Below are 25,138 nucleotides of genomic sequence, written 5' to 3' on the forward strand. Positions count from 1 at the left end.
TGAAAGCTATAAGAGTCTGATAGCAGAATGCCCATAGACTGAATCTGAAAGATGTTGTGATCAGTTAAGCTAAGACATTTATATTATCTTGTTCTCAGAATTGAATTTATATGTATAATATATAACCCAGAATTAAATGTTTTGTTTTGATGATTTTAAAATTCTGTTTGCCTGAATCTCCTGTACTGCACCGTTCATGAAATTATCTGACCTAGCGGGAGCTTCAAAAATAAGAGATAAACTCGGTCTACATAAGAAATAATATTGATATAAAATTAGTTGATGCTTGGTTTCACTACATTTCATTAGACTAATCTAGATATAGAGTGGTGCAGTCTAAAAATATAAATTTCTCTATATTTAAATTAGTAATCAACCAGCAACTTATTACTTGTTTAAGAATAGTGTTAAAACAAGATGGCGGATCAAAAACAAGGAAGTACGATCCAACACCATATAGAAAATTGGCATCCCTTATCCGCTCCACTAAAGACCAACCACTTCCCCTAGATCTACCTGGTGTATACCAGGTCCCTTGCAGCTGTAAATTGTCCTACCTTGGCCAAACAGTCAGGACAGCAAATATCAGAATCTCAGAACACAAGGACTACATCCGATTTCACCAGTATAGCCACTCTGGGCTTGCAGACCATGCTCTGGATACCTGCTACAGAATAAGGTGGAAGAAAGCCACAGTAATACACCGCAGCAAGTTCAAATATAAAAGACTATTCATGGAATCAGCCTCAGCCCTTAGTAGGAACATGCCAAACCTCAACAAATTTGGGTGCATAAGACTGCTCCAAATTTGGGAAACATATATCAGAAGAACTTCAGCCCAAAGGCCAATAACTACCAATATAGAAATATCGGAAAGTATTTATTAAAGTTATTTTAATTTATATTTCTAGTGTACGCTGTCAATTCCTTAATTATTAGTTATCATGTTTAAACAGCGCATAAGCCTTTCAACAAGAAAAAACAATGTGTAAAGATGTGCATAAATTCACATGGAGAGAGAGGAAACAATAAATAAATTTCATGAACTATGTTTTTATTGATGGCAATATCATCATGCTAGTTCAGGACTCAAGTATACAAGGGATTTGTAATAGGAAGGGATATTAGTTTGGAGCAGGATAAAATTGAATATCATATTGAAAAATGTGTGAGACACTTTTTATTGCAGAAATAAAACTGAAATTGGGGGAATTACAAAGATTTCCCTAATAAATAGAGATTATCAGGATCAAATTTTCACTTTAAGCCAAATACTTAGAAATTATGGCAGTATATTTCTCATTTATTTAAATTTTTTACATCTTAAAAAAAAGTCATATGGCAAGGTCCCCATGAGCAAAGCTTTTCAAAATACTATAATTATATATAGTAAACTAGACATATCATGCAATATATAGTCTATATTTGAGTTTTAAATTAGAATTGATAAAGGTTCAGAAAGATAGTTTGATATAAAATCAGGTGTGAGACAAGGATACAGATTGTTCCCACAGTTATTCATCTTTGTGGATCAGTCATGATTGCATTATAGAGGAATTACACCTGATATGTAAACTGGAGTTATTCATTTCAGCTCTTTACTTAATGCAGATAATGTTTATATTATTATTATTATACAGGCATCTCCATGAAGTTTGGAAAACTCACCATGAGAGGCCAATACTAACCATTATTCACAGTACCTTAAACTCATTCACTGTAAGGGCACTACTGCTACACCTTTGGCAATCCATTCTAATTATTGACTGTGCTCCATGCAAGGTCTTTTCAATACAAATTAACTAAATTCTCACACTTCTAAGGTATCTCGTGGTTCTCTCCCTACTTATATTGAAAATTTTGTTTTAGGTCTTATATAATGCTTTCATCAACTGTCTTAATCCTCATAAGCAAATCCATTACAGGTCTCTAATTTCTTTAACTAAAATTACTGATATAACAAATTTGAAATGAAAACTGGCAATGAAAAGAGAGAAAAACTGTGAAAATAAAAGGAACATGGAAGACCTAAAACTGCATTCTTAGTAAAGAACCTAGAAATATTTCAGCTATTTAGACATAATTTGTAGTAAGGATGGCAAATAAATATGAAGTAGACAATATAATTAGGAAAGCTTGTATGGTAGGGAGTCAGCTGAATAAATTTGTATGGAATAAGAGAGAAATATATAAAAAAAAACAACTAAAGTAGCTGTTTACAAGACAGTGGTCAAATCTTTTTTAACTTATTGATCTGAGAGGTTGGTGAGAAATAAAACATTTTATCAAATATTAAGATCACAGATGTGAGAGTTCTGAGAAAAACTGGGGAGGGGACGAACAGATGGCATCAGCACAAAATTATATTGAAAATGAAGATATAAGGAAGCAATGGTATTGTTAGCTTTAGGAATGTGTAAAAAGAGCTAATATCAAGTGATATAAATTAAAGATGCCAAGAAATTATATTCTTGGTTTAATCCTTTATCCAAGTGTAAGCAAACAATGTTTGCATGAAGTAATTTCATTACTGGGCAACTTGTATGTAGAGGCTAATGACTTCACATTACTTGCTTTAGTATCTCATCATTATGGGATACTAATGCAAGATATATCAAGTGATATATCACTTAAACAGAATGGGTGTGGAAAGTTTATCACTGCAGATGTTTGATGCTGGCATGACTGGAAAAAAAGCTCATCAATCCAACCAAGATTTTGGTGGATTGATGCAGTTAGTACCTTAGAAGACCAAAATACATCAAGTCCTCAACTTGTGCAGTTATTTGTTCTAAGGTTTCTTTTCTGTGTAAGTTGAAGACCACATAAGTTGAATTATTAAATACCTTGCATTTTTGATATGTTCAGTTCAAAGGATTATTAAACTTAAAGAGATTTAAGTTTAATATTCACACATAACACACACACCTGAAGGTTGATTAATATGCAAGTGAACAATTGCTTATTATGAACATAACTTTTAACTGATAACTTTTCAGAATTACATTTGAGTGCTTCATGAGGACTGTGGTGGTATGTCCCTAACATAATGGAAGGAAGTTAGGGTGTGGTTTGGGAAATAATTTTGATAACTAGTAAATGAATTTTTATTTTAAAACCAGTTTTATGTATTGTCAGTATTTCACTTAAGTAAAAATGTTAACTAACTTTATAGTGTGCTTTATAATGAAATACAACAGTTTAATTTAGTATGTACTTCTTAGGTTAGAGATGCTTAAAGCTTTGACAGATAATGGAAAAGAGATTCGTTATTTCGAAGAAGAAATAGGCAAGTTTTAAACTCATATTTAATTTAAGCATGTTATTTGATCAGGAAGCCTATGAGTATTTTTTAAAATTAATTATACAGTTCTTTTCTTTTATGCTTACATGGTAACATTTTGGAAAATTATGGAGACAACTACTGTGTTTGAGTAAAATTTTAGCTTAATATAAACCAAAATCCACATTCGACGTTTCGACCTTTATATCAAGGTCATCTTCTGGAGCATATATACTATATACAGAGAAACAAGCTGCACTACAATCTACATGGTTTGTTAAAGTTACTGACCAGCCGTTACAACAATTATTGGTGAAAAAAAACTTCTGGTGACAAAAAAAAAAAAACTTACTACATCAACGCTAGAGTCCTATTATTAATATTATGTATTGGTTGTAAATTTACATAATAGGTCGAAGCAGCACATTTTGTTTGTGTACTTTTGGGACACCATATATTCTGGGGGAGCAGGCATAATGGGGTATAAGTTTTTTAACTGTGTCTGATGGCCATGAAGTGATGGACTTGAGTAATTTCTCTGTCTTATTCTTTATCCTGTTTGTTGGACTATAGCTTATCTGCTGATAGGTGCTGTTATCAGAGACTAGTTGATTCATCTGATGGATGGATGTTGACCTGTCAAGGACGACAGTGGCATTGCCTTTATTCGATTTCATTATAATTATGTCCTGATTAGCTTTCAGTGACTTGACTATTGTGGAAGGAATTGATAGCCCTAATTACCACTTAACCAAGAAATTTGCTCAACACTCAGTGAGTTGGTAGGTCATTCCCCTCCTACCTAAAGAACACACAACACTTTATAAACAAAATTAAAAACATAACACTCGACAAAGATGACTTATTAGTCAGTTTCGACGTTTCTGCCCTTTTCACAAATGTCCCAATCAATGACACAATTCTTCTCCTACTGAACAAATTTCTGCCCGACATTACAGCCCTCTTTGTCCACATACTACATTCCGGTTACTTCATGTGGCAAAATAAATTTTACCTACAAAAAGAAGGTACAGCAATGGGCTCACTACTATCCTCCCCCAATTGCTAACTTTTATATGGAAACTTTTGAGCAAAGTGCTCTTGATTCCTCCACTCTAAAACCTACAATATGGCTTAGATACATTGATGATGTGTTTGTTATTTGGCCACATAGGCGACAAACGCTAAACACATTCCTTAGCCACCTGAACAAACAACATGAACACATACAATTTACCATTGAAATTGAAAATCAGAACTCGCTCCCGTTCCTGGACACACTGGTCACACATCTTCCTGTAGGCAGTCTATCCTTCACGGTCTACCGCAAATCGACACATACATGCTAATTCATATCACCACCCATCACAAAAATATGGAGTCATTAACACCCTTAAAAACAGAGCTATAACAATTTGCTCTAACCAGCAAGCTCTGAAACAGGAACTAAAAATCATCAGCAACACATAAATAATGGCTATAACAAAAATACTATTAATAAAGTACTTCATAAAACATCATCAAAAAAGAATCTAGATTACAGTAAAACCATAGCAATCCCATACATTAAAGGGTTATCAGAAAAAATCAAGAATCCTACACCAATGTCTCAATGTCTGTATAATCTCAATGGCATCTTTAAACCACCTACAAAACCTAAAAACATTTTCAACTCCTCTAAGGATCCTCTCTTCCTGTTGGCATATCCTGGAGTATATTGCATCCACTGCACTTGTAACTTACCGTACATTGGTGAAACAGGACGTACAATCCCTGTACGTAAGAAAGAACACATAAGACACATTAAATTTTGGTGAAGCAGACCTCTCAGATCACGCTCTCAACACCTTACACCAAATTGACTGGAAAAGTACCCTCTCTTTACACCATACAAAAATCTGGTATGAAAGAAAATTTAAGGAGGCCTGCAAAATTCTGATAAACCACCCATATATCAACTATAATGGTGGCATGTAAATTCCAAGAATCTGGATGGCACACATTCAGCCTACTTAATATTTAGTATCCACATACTTCAGGAATCTAGGCAACCTTCAACTAGTATTGGAAACCATCCCATGCCAACTGGTTGGAATGCATATGTATAATCATGGTGTTTGTATGTATATATGTATAATCTTTATATATGTTTATATGTATAATCATTTGTTTATATGTATAATTAAATGCATATGTATAATATATATATATATATATATAATATGTATAAGGTTTATATGTAGAATCATATATAGACTTGTTGTTGCTCCCAGTGTAATTTTACAACCAATTGATAATATTAATAATAGGACTCTAGCGTTGATGTAGTAAGTTTTTTTTTTTTCACCAGAGGTCAGGCCAATAATTGTTGTAACGGTCGGTCAGTAACTTTAACAAACCATATAGATTGTAGTGCAGCTTGTTTCTCTGTATATAGTATACAGGGTGTTCGGGATAAATTTGACAGTTTCGTAAGGAAAAAGAAAATCTTCTTTGTATCTATTAAATTTAATGAATTGACAAAAAAACATTACAGGCAGAGTTAATTACAATACTATCAACAAGATTTACTCAAAATAACCACCATTAGCATCGATCACAGCTTCAATTCTGCTTTGGAACCTCGAACAAGCTGATGCTACAGTCTCCCTGGGAAGGGCCGCAAAAACTGTTTTAATTTTATCCATTAACTGGGCTTTTGTATTACTGGAAGTGCGATTGGTGTCTTTTTCAACTGCACCCCATACAAAATAATCCATGGGGTTAAGGTCTGGGGAGTTTGGAGGCCAAACATTTGGACTGGTGAAGTCGTAGAAATTTTCAGACAACCATTTTTGACTTTTCCCAGAGGTGTGGCAAGGGGCCGAATCCTGCTGCCATACATACGGCCTACCATTGCCTACCCTTGTTATCCAGGGCTTGACTACAGTTAGCAACTCCACGAACAAAGCCCGAATTCCAATGCCAGGGTTCTTCAACACCTGTTCCTGCAGATTTGCGAGGAATTCTGCTGTACGAACGCAATCAGATCATCTGCTAGGGATCTTTCTTCTTGCTACATCCTCGTAGTCACCATTGCAAGTCTCTAGTTCATGCCTGATTGTTTTTACTGTATTCAGGGAGCATTGGGCAGCAGTCGTAATATCCTTATTTTGATGGTGGGCACGAATCATCATGATACAAGTTATTCTCTTCCATGATTCAGGTGGGTTCCAGCTATCCATCCTTTCTGACATCTTGTATATGAATGAAGAAAGGTCCAAACTTTTAAATGAAGAGAAGTGTGTGTTAATACATGTAACTTACGGAAAAATATAATTAATTATAAATATGTCAAATTTATCCCGAACACCCTGTATATATGCTCCAGAAGATGACCTCGATATAAATATCGAATGTGGATTTTGGTTTATATTAAACTAAAGTTTTACTCAAACACAGTAGTTATCTCTATAATTTTCCAAAATGTAATTATACAGTTAGCTCTCCTAATAACAGGTCCATAAGAGACAAAAGGAATTTGCATATTTGAAGACTTAATGGAAGAAAACCATTTTTGGAAAAAAATTATAAATCATAATGTAATAAATGAACGTTAACTTGGTGTTTAGCTTTTATATCTTAATCATCAGGAGCTATAACCATTGGCTAAAACATGCATAGCAAACGTAGTTGAGTTCTGATTGTATCAGCTCCATGAGTTAGTGTTTTGAGGATTGAATACTATTTGGCTGGATGATGGTATCTACCATTGGGTGTTGGCTTTTTATAAATAGAGAAAGACAGTGAACCATCTGAAAGACAAATAGATCAGGAAAGAGCAGACAGTTATTTAATTTTTTTCTAATATGATGTATATTTTAGGGTGTTGCCAGTTCAGCTCATTTACAAAGGAATCCAAAGTGTCTTATCCATGGGACCAAACGGGAAGTACACCATATACACACAGTAGCTAGACTAAAGATATAAAAGAAGCTAAGTGCATTTCTTCTCCAAATGTTTCAAAAAAAAAAACATGCTGAAAGGAAAAGGTTGGTAGAGCCTCTGCTACAAATGCTCACGCAAAAAGTTAAGCAAGTTCGAACGTGGTTAGTAGTCGGAAGGGAATTCAATCGTTCGATGCTGTTGGCATACTCTCCCTCGATGAGTCTTTGGACTCCCTGGAGGTGTCACATAATAATAATAATAATAATAATAATAAAATGAGTGTGCGCGCGCGCGTGTGGGGGACAACAACTGTTAAAGAACCATCAACAACTCCAAATTAGATTTTGAAAGTATGAAATGCTGCCAACTCATCTCCTGTCCAAATACAGCCGAGCCCTAGTCTTTTGCCAAGGCCATTGGGTGCATTTTACATCTTGATGATACCTTAGTCATACCATAGTCACTTCACCGAAAGACAAGGCCAACTTACTGGCTTCAGCACTCTTCAGCATGGAAACAGGACATGTCAAGCCCATTCCAAAGAAGGGTGATAATAGTCTGCTGACAAACTGTCATCCTATTACTCTCACTTCCGTTCTCTTAAAACTATGGAGAAGGTCATCAACAGCCAGTTTCTGCACCACCTGGAGACCTACCAAGTTATCATTGACCAACAATATGGATTCTGCCACTCTCGATCCAGCCAATCTTCTAGCATTCATCTCTGGACTCAAGCCAAGGAAAAATTTGTTGAAACTCGGTTGCTCTTTTTAGAGGCATTTGATTGAGTTTGGCACAGGGGCCTGCTTAGCAAACTGCCATTAGCCTTCCAACTGAATCACCAGCTTTCTCACTGGTCACTAAATATAAGTCATGGTGAAAGATCTGCTCACACAAAATTCAAATTCTAATAGTTTTGTAGATGGTAGATTCTATTTCTACTTTTTCATTTGACAAACCTTGTGGTGCCCAGTTGTTAGAACTCTTAAGATTTGTCGTGATCAATGTCCTAAACTCTGATCTTCTAGCTATATTTCATTGGAGTAAGGACAGCAATGTAGACTTCATTGTCACCAAAACTCAGTTCTCTCTGATATGTCACAAGAAAGATCTCTCATTGCTTCTCCTAACTTTCATTAATATACAGATACCCAAACACAATCAGATTTCCCTTCTTGGAATGACCTGTATGTCCAACCTTTTCTGGCACAAACACATCTGTCATAGCTTCTGCAGCTGTCAAAAAAAAACTGTGTTTGTGCCAGAAAAGGTTGGACATATCACTACAGAAACTACTACTCACCTTTTACAGTTGGTAATAGAATATTGATCGCATATTTAGGATGGCGCACTGAAATCCTCTGTAAGATTCTCAATGTTATCCTGAAGAGGGAAATCAGGTTAATTAATAATCCCTTTATCACAGATCCACTTCAGAGTCTCTCTCTCACACACTGATGTTCAGTTTCTGCTTTATGCCTCTTCTATAGATACTCTTATAGACAGCACTGCTGAATTGGCCACTGTTATTCCTCCACTTTCTTCCGAAATCATAAGAACAAGAACTGCTGATGCTAACCAATACCCATTTACAGTCCAGCTTAACACTTGCCGAACAAACCTCTCTACCTCCTCTGTCATTCCATCTACTTCTGTTCTTTTGAACAGCTTTCCCCAGAGAACACAACTTCAGCTGATCATAAAAAATATAACAGATTTGGCCACACATAACAGTGATATGCTATTAGTGTCATGACCTTTCGTGGAAAAAAAAAGGTAGTGCTGGATGACCTAGCATACCATCCTGTATTTCCTTTCGAATGAAATTCTGGCGTGAAGTAGGAATTGAGCATTTTTAACTTGATACTGTGGTACATATCTAAAATGCCTGACTTCATGAGAAGTTTGTGACAGTAATATTCTCTCTTTTCTGATTGAGACAGAGAGATAAGGGAAGCCACAGCTCCAGCTAATCTGCTAATCTATGTCTCAAGTTAACTAGTCTTCCTAACTAGTTCTTCCAGAAACTGTTCAGGTGACTGCTCCTCTCAGTAATTCAGACCACAATATCATCCAAGTTTTGTCTATGGTAGAATGTTCTTCCTTAAGCCATTCACATCCTCATCTGCTCTGGCATTACAACAGTGCCAAGGGGAAGGACTTGCATGACTTTTATTCCTCCTTTCCATGGTGGTCAGACTACTGTTTTCATTATTCAGATGAACTTCAGATGAACCTCTGAACTTCAACTTCCTATCTATTAACACTCCAAGATCCCTAGCCTCATCAGTTTCTTCTAGCCTAATCCCACTAATATAATACAACATTGGATATCTAATCATGCCAAAGTGAATGACTTTACATTTACTCACATTGAACTGACACCCATTTTCCCATGCCCACAATTCCAGCCTATTCAAATTATTCTGCAAGTACTGCATATCAGCAATATTTCTGATTACCCTACCTATCTTTGCATCATCATCAGCAAATAGCTGTATGTTGCTTGTCAAATCCTTCCCAATATCATTAATTTACAGATTGAATAACAGTGGACCAAGGACTGATCCTTATGGTACACCTCTTGTTACCTTAAACCTTGCAGACTCAGATCCCCCATATACCACTTTTCGATATCTGTCAATCGGCCATCCTCTTATCCATGCTAATATTGTATAACTCAAACCCATTTTCTCCAATTTATGAAACAGTCTACCATGCTGTATTCTGTCAAAAGCCTTAGCAAAATCCAAAAGTATTATGGTGTATCCATTCCCCTTGTCTAGTTCAAGGGTAACATTGTTATAGAATGTTAGCAAGTTGCTAAAACATGTCCTTTCCTTAGTAAACCCATGTTGTTCATTGCAAAGTGGAGATTCACTGTCAACCCATTTCTGAATGCAGACCCTAACCAATTTTTCCAAAATCTTCACCACCACCACTCCTGAGATACTAATTGGTCGATAGTTGGATGCATCGGTCTTTGCAACGCCCTTGTGCAATGGAATTACCATACGTTCCTTCCATTCCTGCGGAATCTTTCCTGGTCAAAGGAATGGCCAGTTCAGCTGAACACGCTTTTAGCACACGTGCTGATATTCCATCAGTCCCTATTGCTGAATTCTTACTCAATTTGTGCTGCAGCTCTAATACCTTGGCCTCACACACCTGTGTTTCTTCATCTAGTGAAGAGGTGACAGTGAGCTCAATGTTGCATTCACCAGGTTGATAGCTTTTAACAAAATGGGCACTTATTAACTGAACAACCTCTTCTGCATCTGTAACCCTTGCACCATCTGGATTTAGAAGAGTTATTCTTTTATATTCATTCTTTCTTTTACTTGCAGTATATCGATAGAATTCTTGTGGGTTGTCTTTAGCACGCGCCAGTTTCTTTTCATACTCAGACTTTGCTTTCCATACAACAGTTGTGACTATTCTAGCCTGCTGTTTATAATGTTCATAACGGATATCATCCTTATGCAAACGGTATTCTTTTCACATTGTCCTTTTCTTACGAATCTCTTGCTAGCAGTATACTACAAACTAGTATACTACAAAACATTAATTTTCTAAGAAAAAACACAATAAAAACAGATAAAAATCACCAACGTTACAGGAGCACTAAATTCGCCGACCAACCACTACATATCCTCAAACCAGAAAGTATGTTATTATCATTATTATTTTTTACAAAAAAAAAAAAAAAAGCATAACAAAGTGTCGTGAACCATAGCATTGAGCTATATGTTCAAAGCTGTTTCTTTGTCCTCGAAGTACAGAATTAATAATACAGCAATCAAGAAATTACCGTATTTTTGCCATGTATAAGACAAATCCTACTTTTTTGAACCCAAAATTAAGAAATCAATATTTTAAACATAAAACAGAACACATTTGATATTTTTTGAAATATTCAAAGTATATTTAGTAATTAGGTAATATTTTTAAGATACATACTAAGCAATTATGCATCACTCTCAGTTCTGGGCATATCATTTTCTTCATCGTTTTTTATTTTCATACATTTTTATGGGCCAGTGCCTCAAAATATTGTTAATGCATTAACTTACCCAGCCAGTGAGTTGCAGACATATGAATGCTTTCAGAGTTCTGATTGGCTTATTCAGAATCAGCCGTTAATGACGTCAATCGATAGAGTTAACAAACAGCAGTGATTATCAGAAGCCTGTTTGCGGAGACAAGGTACCGGCAGTTTCGCCATGGAACCACGGGTCTCTCAACTGGTTATCTCCCCCCCCCCCTCTGTGTATAAGACAACCCCCAATTTTTGGTCTAAAAATTTTAGAAAAAAGTATTGTCTTCTACATGGAAAATGCAGTATATTTATATTGATTTAAATTAAAGATGCGAAAAAATTATATTGTTTAATTCTTTATCCAAGTGTAAGCAAACAATGTTTTCGTGTGAAGTATCTTCACGACGGGGCTACTTGTATACAGAGGCTAATGACTTCACATTAATTGTTATAGTATTCCATGATGCAAAGCACATACCTTTTCAGATGTATATCATGCTATGTATTATGTGAAGTGCCACTAACCAGACAGGTTTTGACCTTTATTGAGGTTTGTTAAAGTGTATTAATACCTTTCCACAAACTCAGAGTGATTTACAAGTTTGCTCTAACTCTCACTGAATGACCATAAAGGATCACTACTAAACTCATCAGTCTTGACCTGAATGACTCCAGAACAGGGAACTCATTGTTGACTCCACTCATTAACAGGCAAAAATCCATCACTTAGCAGATCCTCTCTATTCCACAGAAACCAGAAAATCCAAACATGAACATTATCAAATGTCATTAGTGGGAGTCAGACCCAAAAGAGATACCGTGGTTGAAGTAATGCAGAATTCATGTTTCCCATATACAATTAGTCAGAAGATTAGAGATAGATGTTGAAAGTTTTTTCACTTGGTTATACTTTAAATTAAAAATGCCAAGAAATTGTATTCTTGGTTTAATCCTTTATTCAAGTATAAGCAAGCGTCTGGGTCTGGCTCCCACCAATGAGACCTCAATAAAGGTCTAAACCAGTTCTGATAGCGGCTTTCCCATAATGCATAACATCATACACATCAAAAAGGGTGTCTGCTATGCTTTATGGGATACCTAGGCGATTAATGTGAAGTCATTAGCTTCTATATACAAGTAGTCCAGTTGTGAAGATACTTTTTCTGCAAACATTGCTTGCTTACACTTGATAAAGGATTAAACCAAGAGTATAATTTCTTGGCATATTTAAATTATAACCATGTGAAAAGATTTTCAGTATTTATATTGATGTTTTTTATTATCTCTGAAAACAGACACACAAGCCATCAGTGTTAATAGTTATTTCAGCTCTAGAGTTGGGGATCTATAGAAAGTTAAGTACCGATCAAGACTCAGCCAGTGGAACCCTTCCAAGCAGTAACTAATGAAAAAATGGGGTTTATAAATACGGTTTCATATTTTATGTACATTTCAAAATAGTGTTCGATGCATGTTTATGCATTCATTGAATAATATCAGTATAATTATTTTAAACCATTTAAGAAACCAAACTTTATTTATTTTATGATTATTTTGTTTTCCTAGGTCCATTTATGTTAGAATGGATGCCAGATATTACTAATAATGGGAAAACCACAGAATTTCTTCAGATGTTAGTAAATATTATTAAATACAATGCTGCTTATTTAGATGATGAAATAGTTGCAGGACTAGTCCAGTAAGTATTCAGATAATTTTTTTTAATTTGCAAATAAAATTCTGTTTACTCAACAGCTCCCCCCCACCTATTCGGTATCATTGAAAGACAGATCGAGGGAATGCAGTTTACTGAACCTTATGAATGGGAGAAAGAGGAGGGGGGGGGATATGATTAAGACATTTAAGTTGGTAAAGGGGTGTTACAAGGTTGATGTGGAAGAAATTTTTCATAGATTGGGAGGAGGTAGAGCAATGAGATGTACCTGAAAGCTGCTTAAGAAGAGTGTGAGTAAGGGCATATGGAGTAGGTTCTTTGCAAGGAGAATGGTTGGTCAGTGGAATACATTGCTTGACATTATTGTGAATGCAGATAAATTGAATGAGTTTAAAACACGGTTTTATGGGCTTTGTATATAACAGTGTTTGTTTCTCACAATGAGTCTTTTGACTACATGGAGGTCTGATATTAATAATAATAATAATTGAATGTTAGAAATAAATGAAATAAACAGTGAAAGAGTAGTAGTAGAAAATTTTCAAGAGGAATGCAAACAGGAGTACATGTCAGTACTTGAGGTAGAAAAAGCTATCAAAATCTTGAAACTTGGAAATGCAGCTGGAGGTAGATGATATTAAATGAGAAATGCTCAAACATGGAGGTATAAAAGTTTTGCAGTAACTACACTGCACAATTCAGAGGGTCTGATTAGAAGGTCGAATTCCAGACGATTGGAGTGGAACACTCATAGTTCCCATTTATAAACAAGGGAATAAAGGTGAATGTGAGAACTGCAGAGGAATTTCTGTACTGAGTATTCCAGATAAGATTTACACAAGCATTCTTGAAAGGAGGCTGAAAAAAATTCTGGAAGAGAAACTTGGAGAACTGAGTTCTGGCCAAATAGAGGTTGTCAAGATCAGGTTTTCATTTTTGACAAATAGTTGAAAAATCATGGGGATATGACAAGGATCTGCACTTAAGTTTTGTAGATCTGCAGATTCATGTGACAAGGTGCTGGAGAAAAACTTTTCAAGACAATTATGTGTGATGAATGGAACATTATATAGAGTAATACATTTAAGTTGTAAATCAGCAGTTAGAATTGAAGGAAATACAGAAAGATGATTTGATGTCAAATCAGGGTTAAGACAAGGATACACATTATTCTTTTATTCATAATCTATATGCATTGCATTATGAAAGTAGCATTAAACCAGATATTAATTTGGAGATATCAAACTTAGCTCTATTCTTTATGCAGATGTTTTTCTCCTAAATACATACACTTCAAGTCTCTGAGATTCTCTAACTAAATTGCATGACAGCTGCAACAAATTTGGCATGAAATCAACAATAAAAAGACCATGTATATGTTTCAGCTATTTAGGCACTATTTTTACTGAAGGTGGCAAATTAAATTTGGAAATAGACAACAGAATAAGCATAGCTGGTATGGTGGGGAGCTAGTTGAATAAATTTATATAGAATAAGAGAGGAACTAGATAAAACATGAAATTAGCAGTATACAAGTGTTCAAACTAGTTTTAAGTCACGGATGTGAAAGCTTCATTAGAAATGGAGCACTTGATTAAGGACACCACAAATACGATAGTTCTGAGAAAAATTGAGAGCATAAACAGATGGCAACAATGACAGAATCATATTAAAAATGAAGATACTTGAAAGCAACTTGATATTCCTGACATTTATTCTAATATGTGTTGTGTCTCCATTAAAGTATGTTCATGGTGAAGAATTTATGGAGACACAACACACATCAGAATAATTACTTTACTTAACATTAAGCAAGTAACAATCGACGTTTTGACCTCTGTATTGAGGAACTATGTTAAACAATTTCTACAGTCATTGCGTATTGAGATTTTCTTCTGTCTTTGGCACGGTGTAGGGACATATTGCCTTTCCAGTCAGTTTATAATAAATTCAGTTTAGTCCTTTATCCAAGTGTGAGCAAACAAAGTTTGCGCCTGAAAGTATCTTCAGGACTGGGGTAAGGTGGTACAACACCAGGGCAACTCGTTGCAAAGGTGGAGCAAGCTACCAACACTCCTGTCTCAGTATCTCCTATAATGCAAAACACATCTCCTTGCGGATATGTCTCATGTTATGCATTAAGGGAAGGGCCACTACCCAGACTAGTTTCGACCTTTATTGAGGTCTCTTCAGTGGGAGCCAGGCCCAAGTTGAGATACCAGGCAGAAGCATTAGCAGGTCATCTCTACCTATAGGAGTTGCCAAATGGTGTGCCACCCTTTTTTTAATAAATTACTCTGGATTTAGAGAAGGATGTTGAAAGTTTATTTTTCACTTGGTTAGAGTATAAACTTGGATAAAGGACTAAACTGAATTTATTATACTCTAACCAAGTGAAAAATAAACTTTCAGCAAAAATTTCCAGTCAGTTCTGTGGCATGTTTGGAGTGCATGGCCTGTTTTACCATAGTGGAGGTATTTAATGTGGCGTTTATGTTGTGTTCATCTTTTCTGATTGGGATAGTGCATGCTGTTTCCCTTATATAAGGTAGGTTACAGATACACTGAATTTTGTAAACCCTGGGTGTGCAAGGTATGGAAGAAGATCTTTGGAGGCGCTAAGTAAATTTCTTAATTTTTCCAGGGGTTTGAAGGTTATCTTGATGTTGTATTTAAGTAGTGTTCTATTTTTTCTGAAATGCTTGTAATGTTGGATATGACTATGACATTCTTGTAATCTTTTTTGCTTTTAATAGCTTTTGTTGATGATTGATAGAAACCTGAAATTTAGGGAACATTGCAAAGGTAGTGAGGGTAACACAGAGGATTGCTGCAATAATGAGAAGGACACTGACCTGCAGAGATAAAATGGTTATCATTCTGTTGTATAAGACTGATCAGACCACGCTTAGACTATTGTTCTCAGATCTGGACCCCAGGATTTGAAGGGAATAAATTAACTGTGGAAATGGTACAAAGACAGATAACAAAGATGGTGTCGGGACTGTACAATGTTAGTTATGAGGATCGGCTGAGGGAGTGTGGACTGCAGAGTTTGGTGGATAGAAGAAGGAGAGGAGATATGATTGAGACTTTTAAACTGTTGAGAGGTGGTTACAGGGTTGACACTGGGGAGTTCTTTCGCTTGGTGGAATAGCGGGAAGGAGTCATGACAAGGGGCCATCCCTGGAAGTTACGGAAGGAAACTGTGAGAAAGAGGGTGAGGAGTGGTTACTTTGCATGGAGGGTGGTTGAACCATGGAATGCATTGCCTGATTGAGTGGTGAGAGCTAGAACGGTCAGTGCGTTTAAGGAGTGGTATGATAGACTTTGTGTTTCCTAGGAGGGACCTCCCTCGATGAGTCTCGATAGACTTGTGTTTCTTAGAAGGGACCTCCCACGATGAGTCTTTTAACTCCATGGAGGCCTGAATAATAATAATAATAGCATTTTTATGGAGGATCTTGTGAACTGTTTTTTTTATTGTAGCCATGTTTAACAAATGTTTGGTTAATGCTTTCATAATGAAATGGCTGCAATAAAAAAACAGACATAATATCTTCCATACAAGTTCACCTTTGATTTTTCCATATTTTGACATAATATGTAAACATCTAATGCTACGCACTGCTCTCATAGTGATTAATTAGAACACAGAATATAATTTTGTTGCTAATATACAATGTCAAAATACTTGGATACTTTAACATTTCCTATGGACAGGTGGATAGGTGTTTCCACCGAAACCAAATATATATGTGGGAAGGGATCTGGTTATTTCAGAATGTATTAGTAACCAGTAATTAAGGGAAATTTTATATTTCGTTGGTATATTTAAACTCTCCAATAAGAAAAAAACTGCATATATACGAGGGTGGTCTGAAAATTTCTCTGCCTTGATTATAGATGGCAACACTATTGGGAAGATTTTTTTTCTAAGTTGGTACATCTGTCATAAGCATCCATGTGAAATTGCAAGTAATTCTATCAAATAGTTCGTTTTATACAGCTGTCTGAAGCAAAAGTGTTGTCTGTATCTCTTGAAATGGATAAAATTGAGTATCATGCGGTTATAAAATTCTTTGTAAAAAAGTTTTAACGTCAAAAGAAATTCACTCGAAGTTCAAAAAAGTTTATGGGCACTCTTCTCCTTTGTTTTTGACAATTAAGAAATGGGCTGCCGAGTTTAAACATGGCCATACCCAGCCTTGAAGATGATCCACGTGAAGTACTCCCAAAAAAAGTGTAACAACATCAGAAGCCATTGATCAGTTCATGATATGGTATTGGATGACAGGCGAGTCAAAGTGCGTGAAATTGCTGAGACTACAGGCATTTCAAAAGAATCTGTAGGATATATTTTGCATGAAGAATTGCAAATGAAAAGGATTTGCGCAAGATGGGTGCCATGCTTGCTCATAGCAGATCAAAAATGCACTCGCATGAAAATCTCTGAACAGTGCTTGGAACGTTTTAACAAGAATAAATCTGATTTTGTGCGTCGAGTTATTACTATGGATGAGTCTTGGATTCACCATTACACACCAGAATCCAAACAGTAGTCAAAACAGGTGGGCAGAAGCCGGTTGTTCAGCGCCAAAGAAGATAAAGTCGGTTCCATCAGCAGGAAAGATCATGGCATCAGTGTTTTGGGTTGCTAAAGGCATTTTGTTTATTAATTATCTTGAAAAGGGTAAAACAATAACTGGGGAATATTATTCCAATCTTTTAACCAAACTAGGGGAAAAAATTCATGAGAAAAGAACTGGTTTTCAGAAGAAAAAAAATCATCTTTCATCAGGACAATGCACCTGCCCACAAAAGTGTTTTGGCAATGGAAAATTAAGGGATCTGCACTATGAATTGTTGGATCATCCACTCTATTCCTTAGATTTGGCTCTCTCTGACTTCTATCCCTTCCCAAAACTAAAACTCTTCCTCGCTGGTCAGTGTTTTTCTTCGAATCAAGAGGTGATTGCAGCTGTAGAGGGGTATTTTGCAGATCTTACTGAGAACCACTACAGGAATGGGATAATGACGCTAGTGCATCGCTGGAATAAATGTATTAGTCTTAAGGGAGATTATGTTGAAAAATAAAAATAATTTTCAAATTATAAATTTGTTTTTTTATTATTAGGCCAAGAACTTTTCAGACCACCCTCTTATATCGGTAGCTTAGTGCCTGAGTGAAAATGACACTGTATAGTGGAAAACATCTCCCCGAATAGACACTATACTACACAGATGCAAGCAAAGTTGCACCTTATTGGAAACAACTGAAATTTGTTACTGTTGTATAGTAGAAAACATGATTTCCCCCATACATACAGTGCTGCACAGATATAATCCAACCAAAGTTGAAGTTTTATTGTTAACACTAAATTAAACGCATTGCTCTGACAACCTATTTCCAAGTAATTGATAAGGGAAATCTATTCATTCATATACTTCATTAGTGCAGAAAGAAAGGATTTTTGTAATGCAAATTTTCAAAAGTAAATGCTGCTTTTTTTTTTTTTTTTAAATTTGAAATAAGAGAACATTACATTTGGGATTTTCTGTAAGTTGTTCACAAATAATATTTTTAGAAATTAGTCTACTGAATTGAAACTTACATGTCATATGTATTTAACAGTTTGTAAAAATATGCTGGCCAGATACTGATGGTAATCTTGTATGAATATATGATCAAGCATTTTCCTGCCTGACATACAATGCACAAGACATAGCCTGGCTTGAACCTGTTAACTATACTAGTTACTAGTACTACAAAGTTAAATTAATCATGAAATATTTGAGAAAATAATGTAAGCAATAGACTGTTAGCATTAACATATGATTACCACACTTAAGGTCCAAGCAGTTAATTCAAACAATGAACTATATTTTATTAAATTAGACAATATGAAAATTATTACAGCAAGCATTGGCCTAACTTGTGAACTTGCTGCTGGTTTCAGTAGGTTTGTAGCAGTTTCTCTTCAAAAATATGTAATTGTTAATATAGTTTTCACTTTGTTGCTTACTGTAACCTTGAATGCTTCTTAAGTAAAAGCATTTTCAAAGCTGGTTGAAAGCCTCTAGTCCCATGCAAGACTAATATACTAATATTCAGTATGAAAAATATGCAAGATAACTTATACTTAGCATCCTAATATAGATAGCAAACTATGAGTAATCTTGTAGTTGGAAGTCAATATGTTACAAATGTTGTTGATTTACCAAAATACCAGTAGAAAATACCAAATCATTGGTAATTTATAAAGGATTTTTGTTTTGTTTACTAGTAATCTGGTTTACTGTTATTGCAATCCCTATGCTGAACAATTGAGAATGAACTGACAGTTTCAGACTTAGCTAGTTAAATTGCATTCTGCATTGGTTGAAATCTTATATGTTGTATCGTCATAATGTATCATGTCAGCTTTTAGGTAACACCTGGTTATAAGGGAGCCAACTCAACAACAAGGGAGCCATCTCCTTTGCTGTTTTCATCAGAGAATAAGGGAAACAGAAAACAGTGATTTTCCAGTTAGCTACCTGAACATCCTCAACAGAACTGATGATAGGTACATCGCTGTAAGAAGTCAGTGGAAAAGAGGCATAGCTGGCCAAGAAATAGCAGAAATATAGTCAAATCCCATTAGAGAACTTATACAGACAATAGAAACTGGTGAGACCCTTTTGAATAATAAACATAAAACAGTTTATTCAGTCAGTAGGAAACTATTCTTGACAGCCAGACAATTTTCATCCATAATAAGATATGCTTCTAAATGAGATTTAATTTTAAGTAGAATTATATGAAGAAACTTCAGAATGGAAAAATTGAATAATACGTCTTTTTCGTGGTTATGGTTCCAGTGATTTTTATGATAATCTCATATACGAGAGGTTGGCCAAGCTATAGTATGTTAGTAGCGTGGACGGGAAGGAACTTCTTCATGTTTAGTTTGAAAAGTTGTGGCTGTATTCCTTCAGAAACACATAAGATGAGAGATCCTTCCAAAAGGCAGCAGTAGAAGGGATGAATAAGGAGGAGGAATTTGTTCTATCAGAGAATTTTAAGGCTCAGAAACGGAATATCTGTGTGAGTGGAGTGAATTCTTGAAAGAATGGTCATTATGTAACCTAGTTACTCTCTTCTGCATTGAGTCAAGTATTTTTAGGGAACTTTTGGAAGAATCACCCAAATGTGAGAATAGTGTTTAATGTTGGGCTGATTTATGATTTGTATATGATTAATGCTGTTCAGAGATGAAATATTATCTTGAGCAAAAGTGAAATTCTAATCTTTTGAATGTTGAAGAAGCAATTTTTGTAATGCACATATACCAAGAGAGGTTTCATGATAAGGTGATCCCAAGAGCTCATCTTTCCTACACATCTGGATTTTGTTAAGAGAAGACAATGGAATTTTTATTTTTTTATTTTTTATTATTTTTTTTTTGTGATAGATAAGATAGAACGATGTTTTGTTAGTGTTGAAACTGACAAGGTAATTTTGAACCTCAAAGAATGGTTTGGAGATCAGAATTTAGGATAGTAGTGGTTGGTCTGGAGATTGTGTTGTCCAAATGAGGATCTACACTGCCCATTTGAACTACACCAGTATGCTGCTAAACTCCTCATTTGTCAAATGAGGTGAAGTGTAGTGTGCTGTAATCAGGAAATCTGTGTATTGTGTTAGTGGTCAACTGGAATATGTCCAGTTGACCACTAAAAAAGGTAACATGGAATGGAAGTTAACTCTGGAGCTCACATGCATTTGGAATTATTGGAGAAATGCCACCAAGACCAGGAGACCTGGCTATCTAATACAAGATTCTTCTGATTTCTTTCTGGTGAAAGGTCAAGAGGACATTTTGTAGTGATTTTGATATATAGAAAGAAGATAGTGGGTGAAAGAACAGAGCCCAGCAGTAGTTACACAGAAGATAAGAAACCCTCCACCATCATGTATACCTTGCATCCAGTCAGAAAGCTGGAATCCAGTTGCAAAAGTCACATTTGGACCAAACAGTGTGAACCTTCTTAATAGACTCTTGTGCTAAACCCAGTCAAAACCATTGGAAATATCAAGAGTAACCACCTGCCAAAGTTTACCATAATATTTGTCCAGAGATGGGTGACATAAGTAATCTCCCTGTTGATTGACAGTGGCAGAATCCATACTGGTGACCATTGATTAGTTTAGTACTTTCAAAGTAATGTAGTTGTTGAATGTTGATAGCGCTTTCCATTACTTTAGAGAAAACTGAGGTGATAGAAATTGGATATTAGTTTAAATTAAGGGGATAAAATAGCTGTTTGGCTTTTCATCCTGGATATTAGTTTGCTAGTAAAGATCTATCACCCTTGGGAATGGGTTGTATGTGGGTACTAATTTCCTTGTTGCAGGATAGATACCAGTGGAATATGAAGTATAAAAAAAAGGCAACGTGGAATGGAAGTTAGCTCTGGAGTTCACGTGCCTTTGGAATTATTGGAGAAATACCACCAGGACCAGGAGACTTGGCTATCTAATACAAGATTCTTCTGATTTCTTTCTGGTGAAAGGTCAAGAGGGCATTTTGTAGTGAGTGTTTGGGGCTACAATTGTCAGGGTCAACCATACAGGAAATAGAGGAGAAGTAAGGTTAGCTTTTTCTGTGATAATGCAGAACCCCTGCATGTGAGGGAGCAATGTTGGATAGAAGTTACTGCCAATAGCTTTGGCAAGAGACCAGAAAGCATGACTGCCATTTGGTTATGATGCAAATTTCATGCTTTTAGCTCTTTCAAAATCCAATTTGGATAAGTTGATAGTTTTCTTGTAGCTATTATGCACTTGGGTGTAAGCAGCAAAGGAAGTTGGAGTTATAATTTATGTTAACTCTGATATATATAAATACAATATAACATAGATACAGCATAAATCAGGTGTGTAATGGTGAATCCAAGTTTCATCTACAGTCATGAATTGATGCAAAAAATCCTGTGAATTGCGATTAAACATCGCCAAACACTGCGTTGAAATGGGTTTTTGATCGACAGTCAACAATCATGCACACTCCTTTCTCATGTGCAATTTTTCATGCAGGATATTATACACCCATTCAGTTGAGATGCCTACAATCTCAGCAATCTCATGCATTTTCACTCGGCAGTCTTCCTTAGCGATACCATTGATTTTGTCAATCATTTCCTTCATAGTGACCTCAGTCAGGCATCCGGAGCATACTTTATCTTCGAAGGACTTACGACCATATTTAAACTCATTTATCCAAAAATAAATAGTCTTTAATGCTAGTGCAGAGTCCCTGTGAACTGCATCTAACTTGGCTTTGATCTGCATTTCTTCAAATAAGTGTTTTATCACTGCACAAAAATTTGTTTTTCTCCATTTTTATGAAAAATGCGAACACGGTCATTTTAAACGTTTACCATGCATTACACATGGCTAAAATTTTGCCAAAGTTCATGAAAAAGATAAGTACGACACTGGTAAGAATGAACGAATTGTTTCACTGTCTATTGGAAATTTACTAAACTTTTCAAACAGCCCTCGTATGTAGGGATTTTCGGAAACTAAAGTTTTTCAGGCAAAAACTAAATTAACATTTATAATTAAATTCTCAGTATTCATTATAATTTATAATTGCTCACATTATCTAAAAAATGAATGCATTTAAATTTTAATTATCAAAGTTATTTATGCAATCGGCTGCTCACCTTCATCACGCAATATTTTTGAATCTTTAGCAACAGTGCTTCTGCAATTAACTTAAAACACACAGTTTCATTCTTTGCTTGTCCTTTTATCATTTTGGAATCATAAGATTTTTGAGTTTATCATAACTCTGAGTTTAAAACCAGCTCTGTAACTTGAGCGTTTCTCCATATTTCAAGCAAAAATTACCAGTAATTTACAAGACTTGAGATACATAATGAACAATCCTTCACATATGACTAATGAGAACTGAAAGCAGAGCATGAAACGAACAGCAATGGTAGACCGTTAGATATTGATCAGCTATGAAGACATGCATATGATTGGTGCAGTATTGACAAATGATTGTGTGACTCAACGATAAAGGCAAGCCTACAGTTGTTGAGTTGAAATGCTGATTCTCTTTAAATGAATTCCAAAATATCTGAAACTGCCATAACAACATTCATTGTATATTTCTTAGATTGAACACGTTCACATTAGGGTGGTGTTTCACCCTCGCCCACTTATCGTTCCGATGGGACTTCTCATTACTGTTTGTGTACCACTTCTGCATCGCATGGGTGGGTCAACTGATACAAAGTTTAACTCTTCAGTTGAATTTTATTGCTGCTTGCTTGCATACTGTTTCCGCATCGGGCTGGTGGGTGGACTCGCACACATTATACAGCAGGTTAGTTTCAGTTTGGTGATAGAATTTTATTTGAAGTTAGTCTTTGTGATCTGTCTTAATGACATTGAAAATTTCGAATAATCAAATACTTATTTCATGTACAGTCACACCCTGAGTTACGTGTAATGCGTTCCATAAATCTTTACATAACTCGAATTTTACGTAAGTCGAATTTGTAAATTACATACATACAATAAAATGTTCAATTGCTACTCATACCACTGCCTTACATTAAATTTTTTGGCATTGTTTTTTAGATTTATTCACAGTGCATTCAGTTTTGCATTTGCATTCCATTTTAATGGTAAGAAAACAATGAAACTAGCAGCGATAATAAACGACTGAGCTAACTGCTCGAGGCATCTACTACTGTACTGCAATAAGGCTGTCAAAGACACACCTGCGCAAAGCCGCAAATGCGTTCATACTTGCTAGTAGATTTATTACGTAACTGCGAATTTACATAAGTAGCGTGTTACGTAACTCGAGATGTAACTGTAATTGAAAATTTGGACAACAGTTTTTAGTTAGATACTGCGTTTGGTGGTACAACATACATACGGTTTTACTTGAGTCTATACAGCATGATTTCTGTCAGAGGGAACATATGATTCATTAATTAGTGCCGTTTTTATCCCAGTTGTTTCTGATTGCACTATTTGTTGACAAATATATTACACAGACTGCAAATGTCTCTGTACCTTATTCAGTGATACAATAAAACTACTTGTTTATCTTGTGTCTGCAGTATAGTGGCTGTTGGGGAAGGGTATGTTGTTTACTGTGGTAAGCAAGTTACTACTTTCTCGACGGGAACGTGTTTAAACTTTTTTCGTATGTGAGGTGTATTTGAAACTTTTTAATTTTTTATTTGTGAAGTAAAATCAGGGATGTGAGTTATACATGATGGCAAGTTGTATTCGAATAAATATGGTATTGCTCTATTTAGTTTTGCATAATCAGCAAACATTTGAATATTGCTTTCTAAATTATTCCCTGTATTATCAATACACAAATTAAACAGTTAGCAGCCCTAGTACCTAGTCTTCATTTACGAAAATACCCTGGGCATTCTCGTAAATTCCACTCCACCGTATGATACTCTCTGATGCCTGCATGCCCCCCCCCCAATCCATACCACTAGCTTCATATCCATTCCCATTTGCTCAAACTTATGTAATAGTTTTGCATGTGGTATTTCGTTAAAATGCCTTTGAAAAGTTCAGCAATATCATTGTATAGCCACTTCTCTTATGCAATTCCACTGTTACTTTATTATTAAATATAAGCTAATAAGGCAGGGTTTACCTTTTACAAAGGCATGTCCATCCCCTCCCCAGGTGAAATATTCCTATCCTCCCATTCTTGGATTTAACCTTTAACCAACTTTTCCAATACGATTTACATATTTTTACAAGTATGGTCTGTAATTTGCTGCTTCTGTTTTTGAGCCACCTTTATGTAGTGGAACTATCTTACCTTGTTTCCACTCTTTGGAACCATGATTTAGGGATGCTTGAGTAAAGAATGTTAATTAATACCCTGCTATAAATACCTAACGAGGCCACGTAATACCTAAGATGGAACCACTTTTTTCAACTGCTTTGACCTCTCCTAAGCATGGGGCCAATAGTGGATGTTAAAAATCATTCACTACATGCAGATTTTTGTAACATTCGTTCCACAATGGGATTCAAATCCACAGCTTGTGCATGGGAGACACATTCCACTCATCCCTGGCCTTGTGTTTGAAAGGATGTGAGCATGACTTGTGGGTTTAAGTTTGAGTTATGTGATCTTAGATATGACAAGACTTTCTGATTATCTGG

At 35.6% G+C, this 25,138-nt stretch overlaps 1 protein-coding gene across 4 annotated transcripts in view; it reads left to right on the forward strand.

Annotated features, from left to right (window-relative positions):
- Positions 1-25,138, forward strand: part of gig (TSC complex subunit tuberin) — a 943,661-nt gene that overhangs the window by 182,476 nt on the left and 736,047 nt on the right. For all 4 annotated transcript variants that reach the window (XM_090415521.1, XM_090415523.1, XM_090415524.1 and 1 more), the window contains exons 7-8: positions 3,225-3,289; positions 12,816-12,948. In XM_090415521.1, the coding sequence (XP_090271647.1) occupies positions 3,225-3,289; positions 12,816-12,948 (198 nt within the window). The remainder of the gene's footprint in view (positions 1-3,224; positions 3,290-12,815; positions 12,949-25,138) is intronic.

Source organism: Typopeltis vanoorti, chromosome 3 (genome assembly GCF_054136105.1).
Source record: "Typopeltis vanoorti isolate ZY-2024b chromosome 3, IOZ_Tvanoo_1.0, whole genome shotgun sequence".
Taxonomy (NCBI): Eukaryota; Metazoa; Arthropoda; class Arachnida; order Uropygi; family Thelyphonidae; genus Typopeltis; species Typopeltis vanoorti.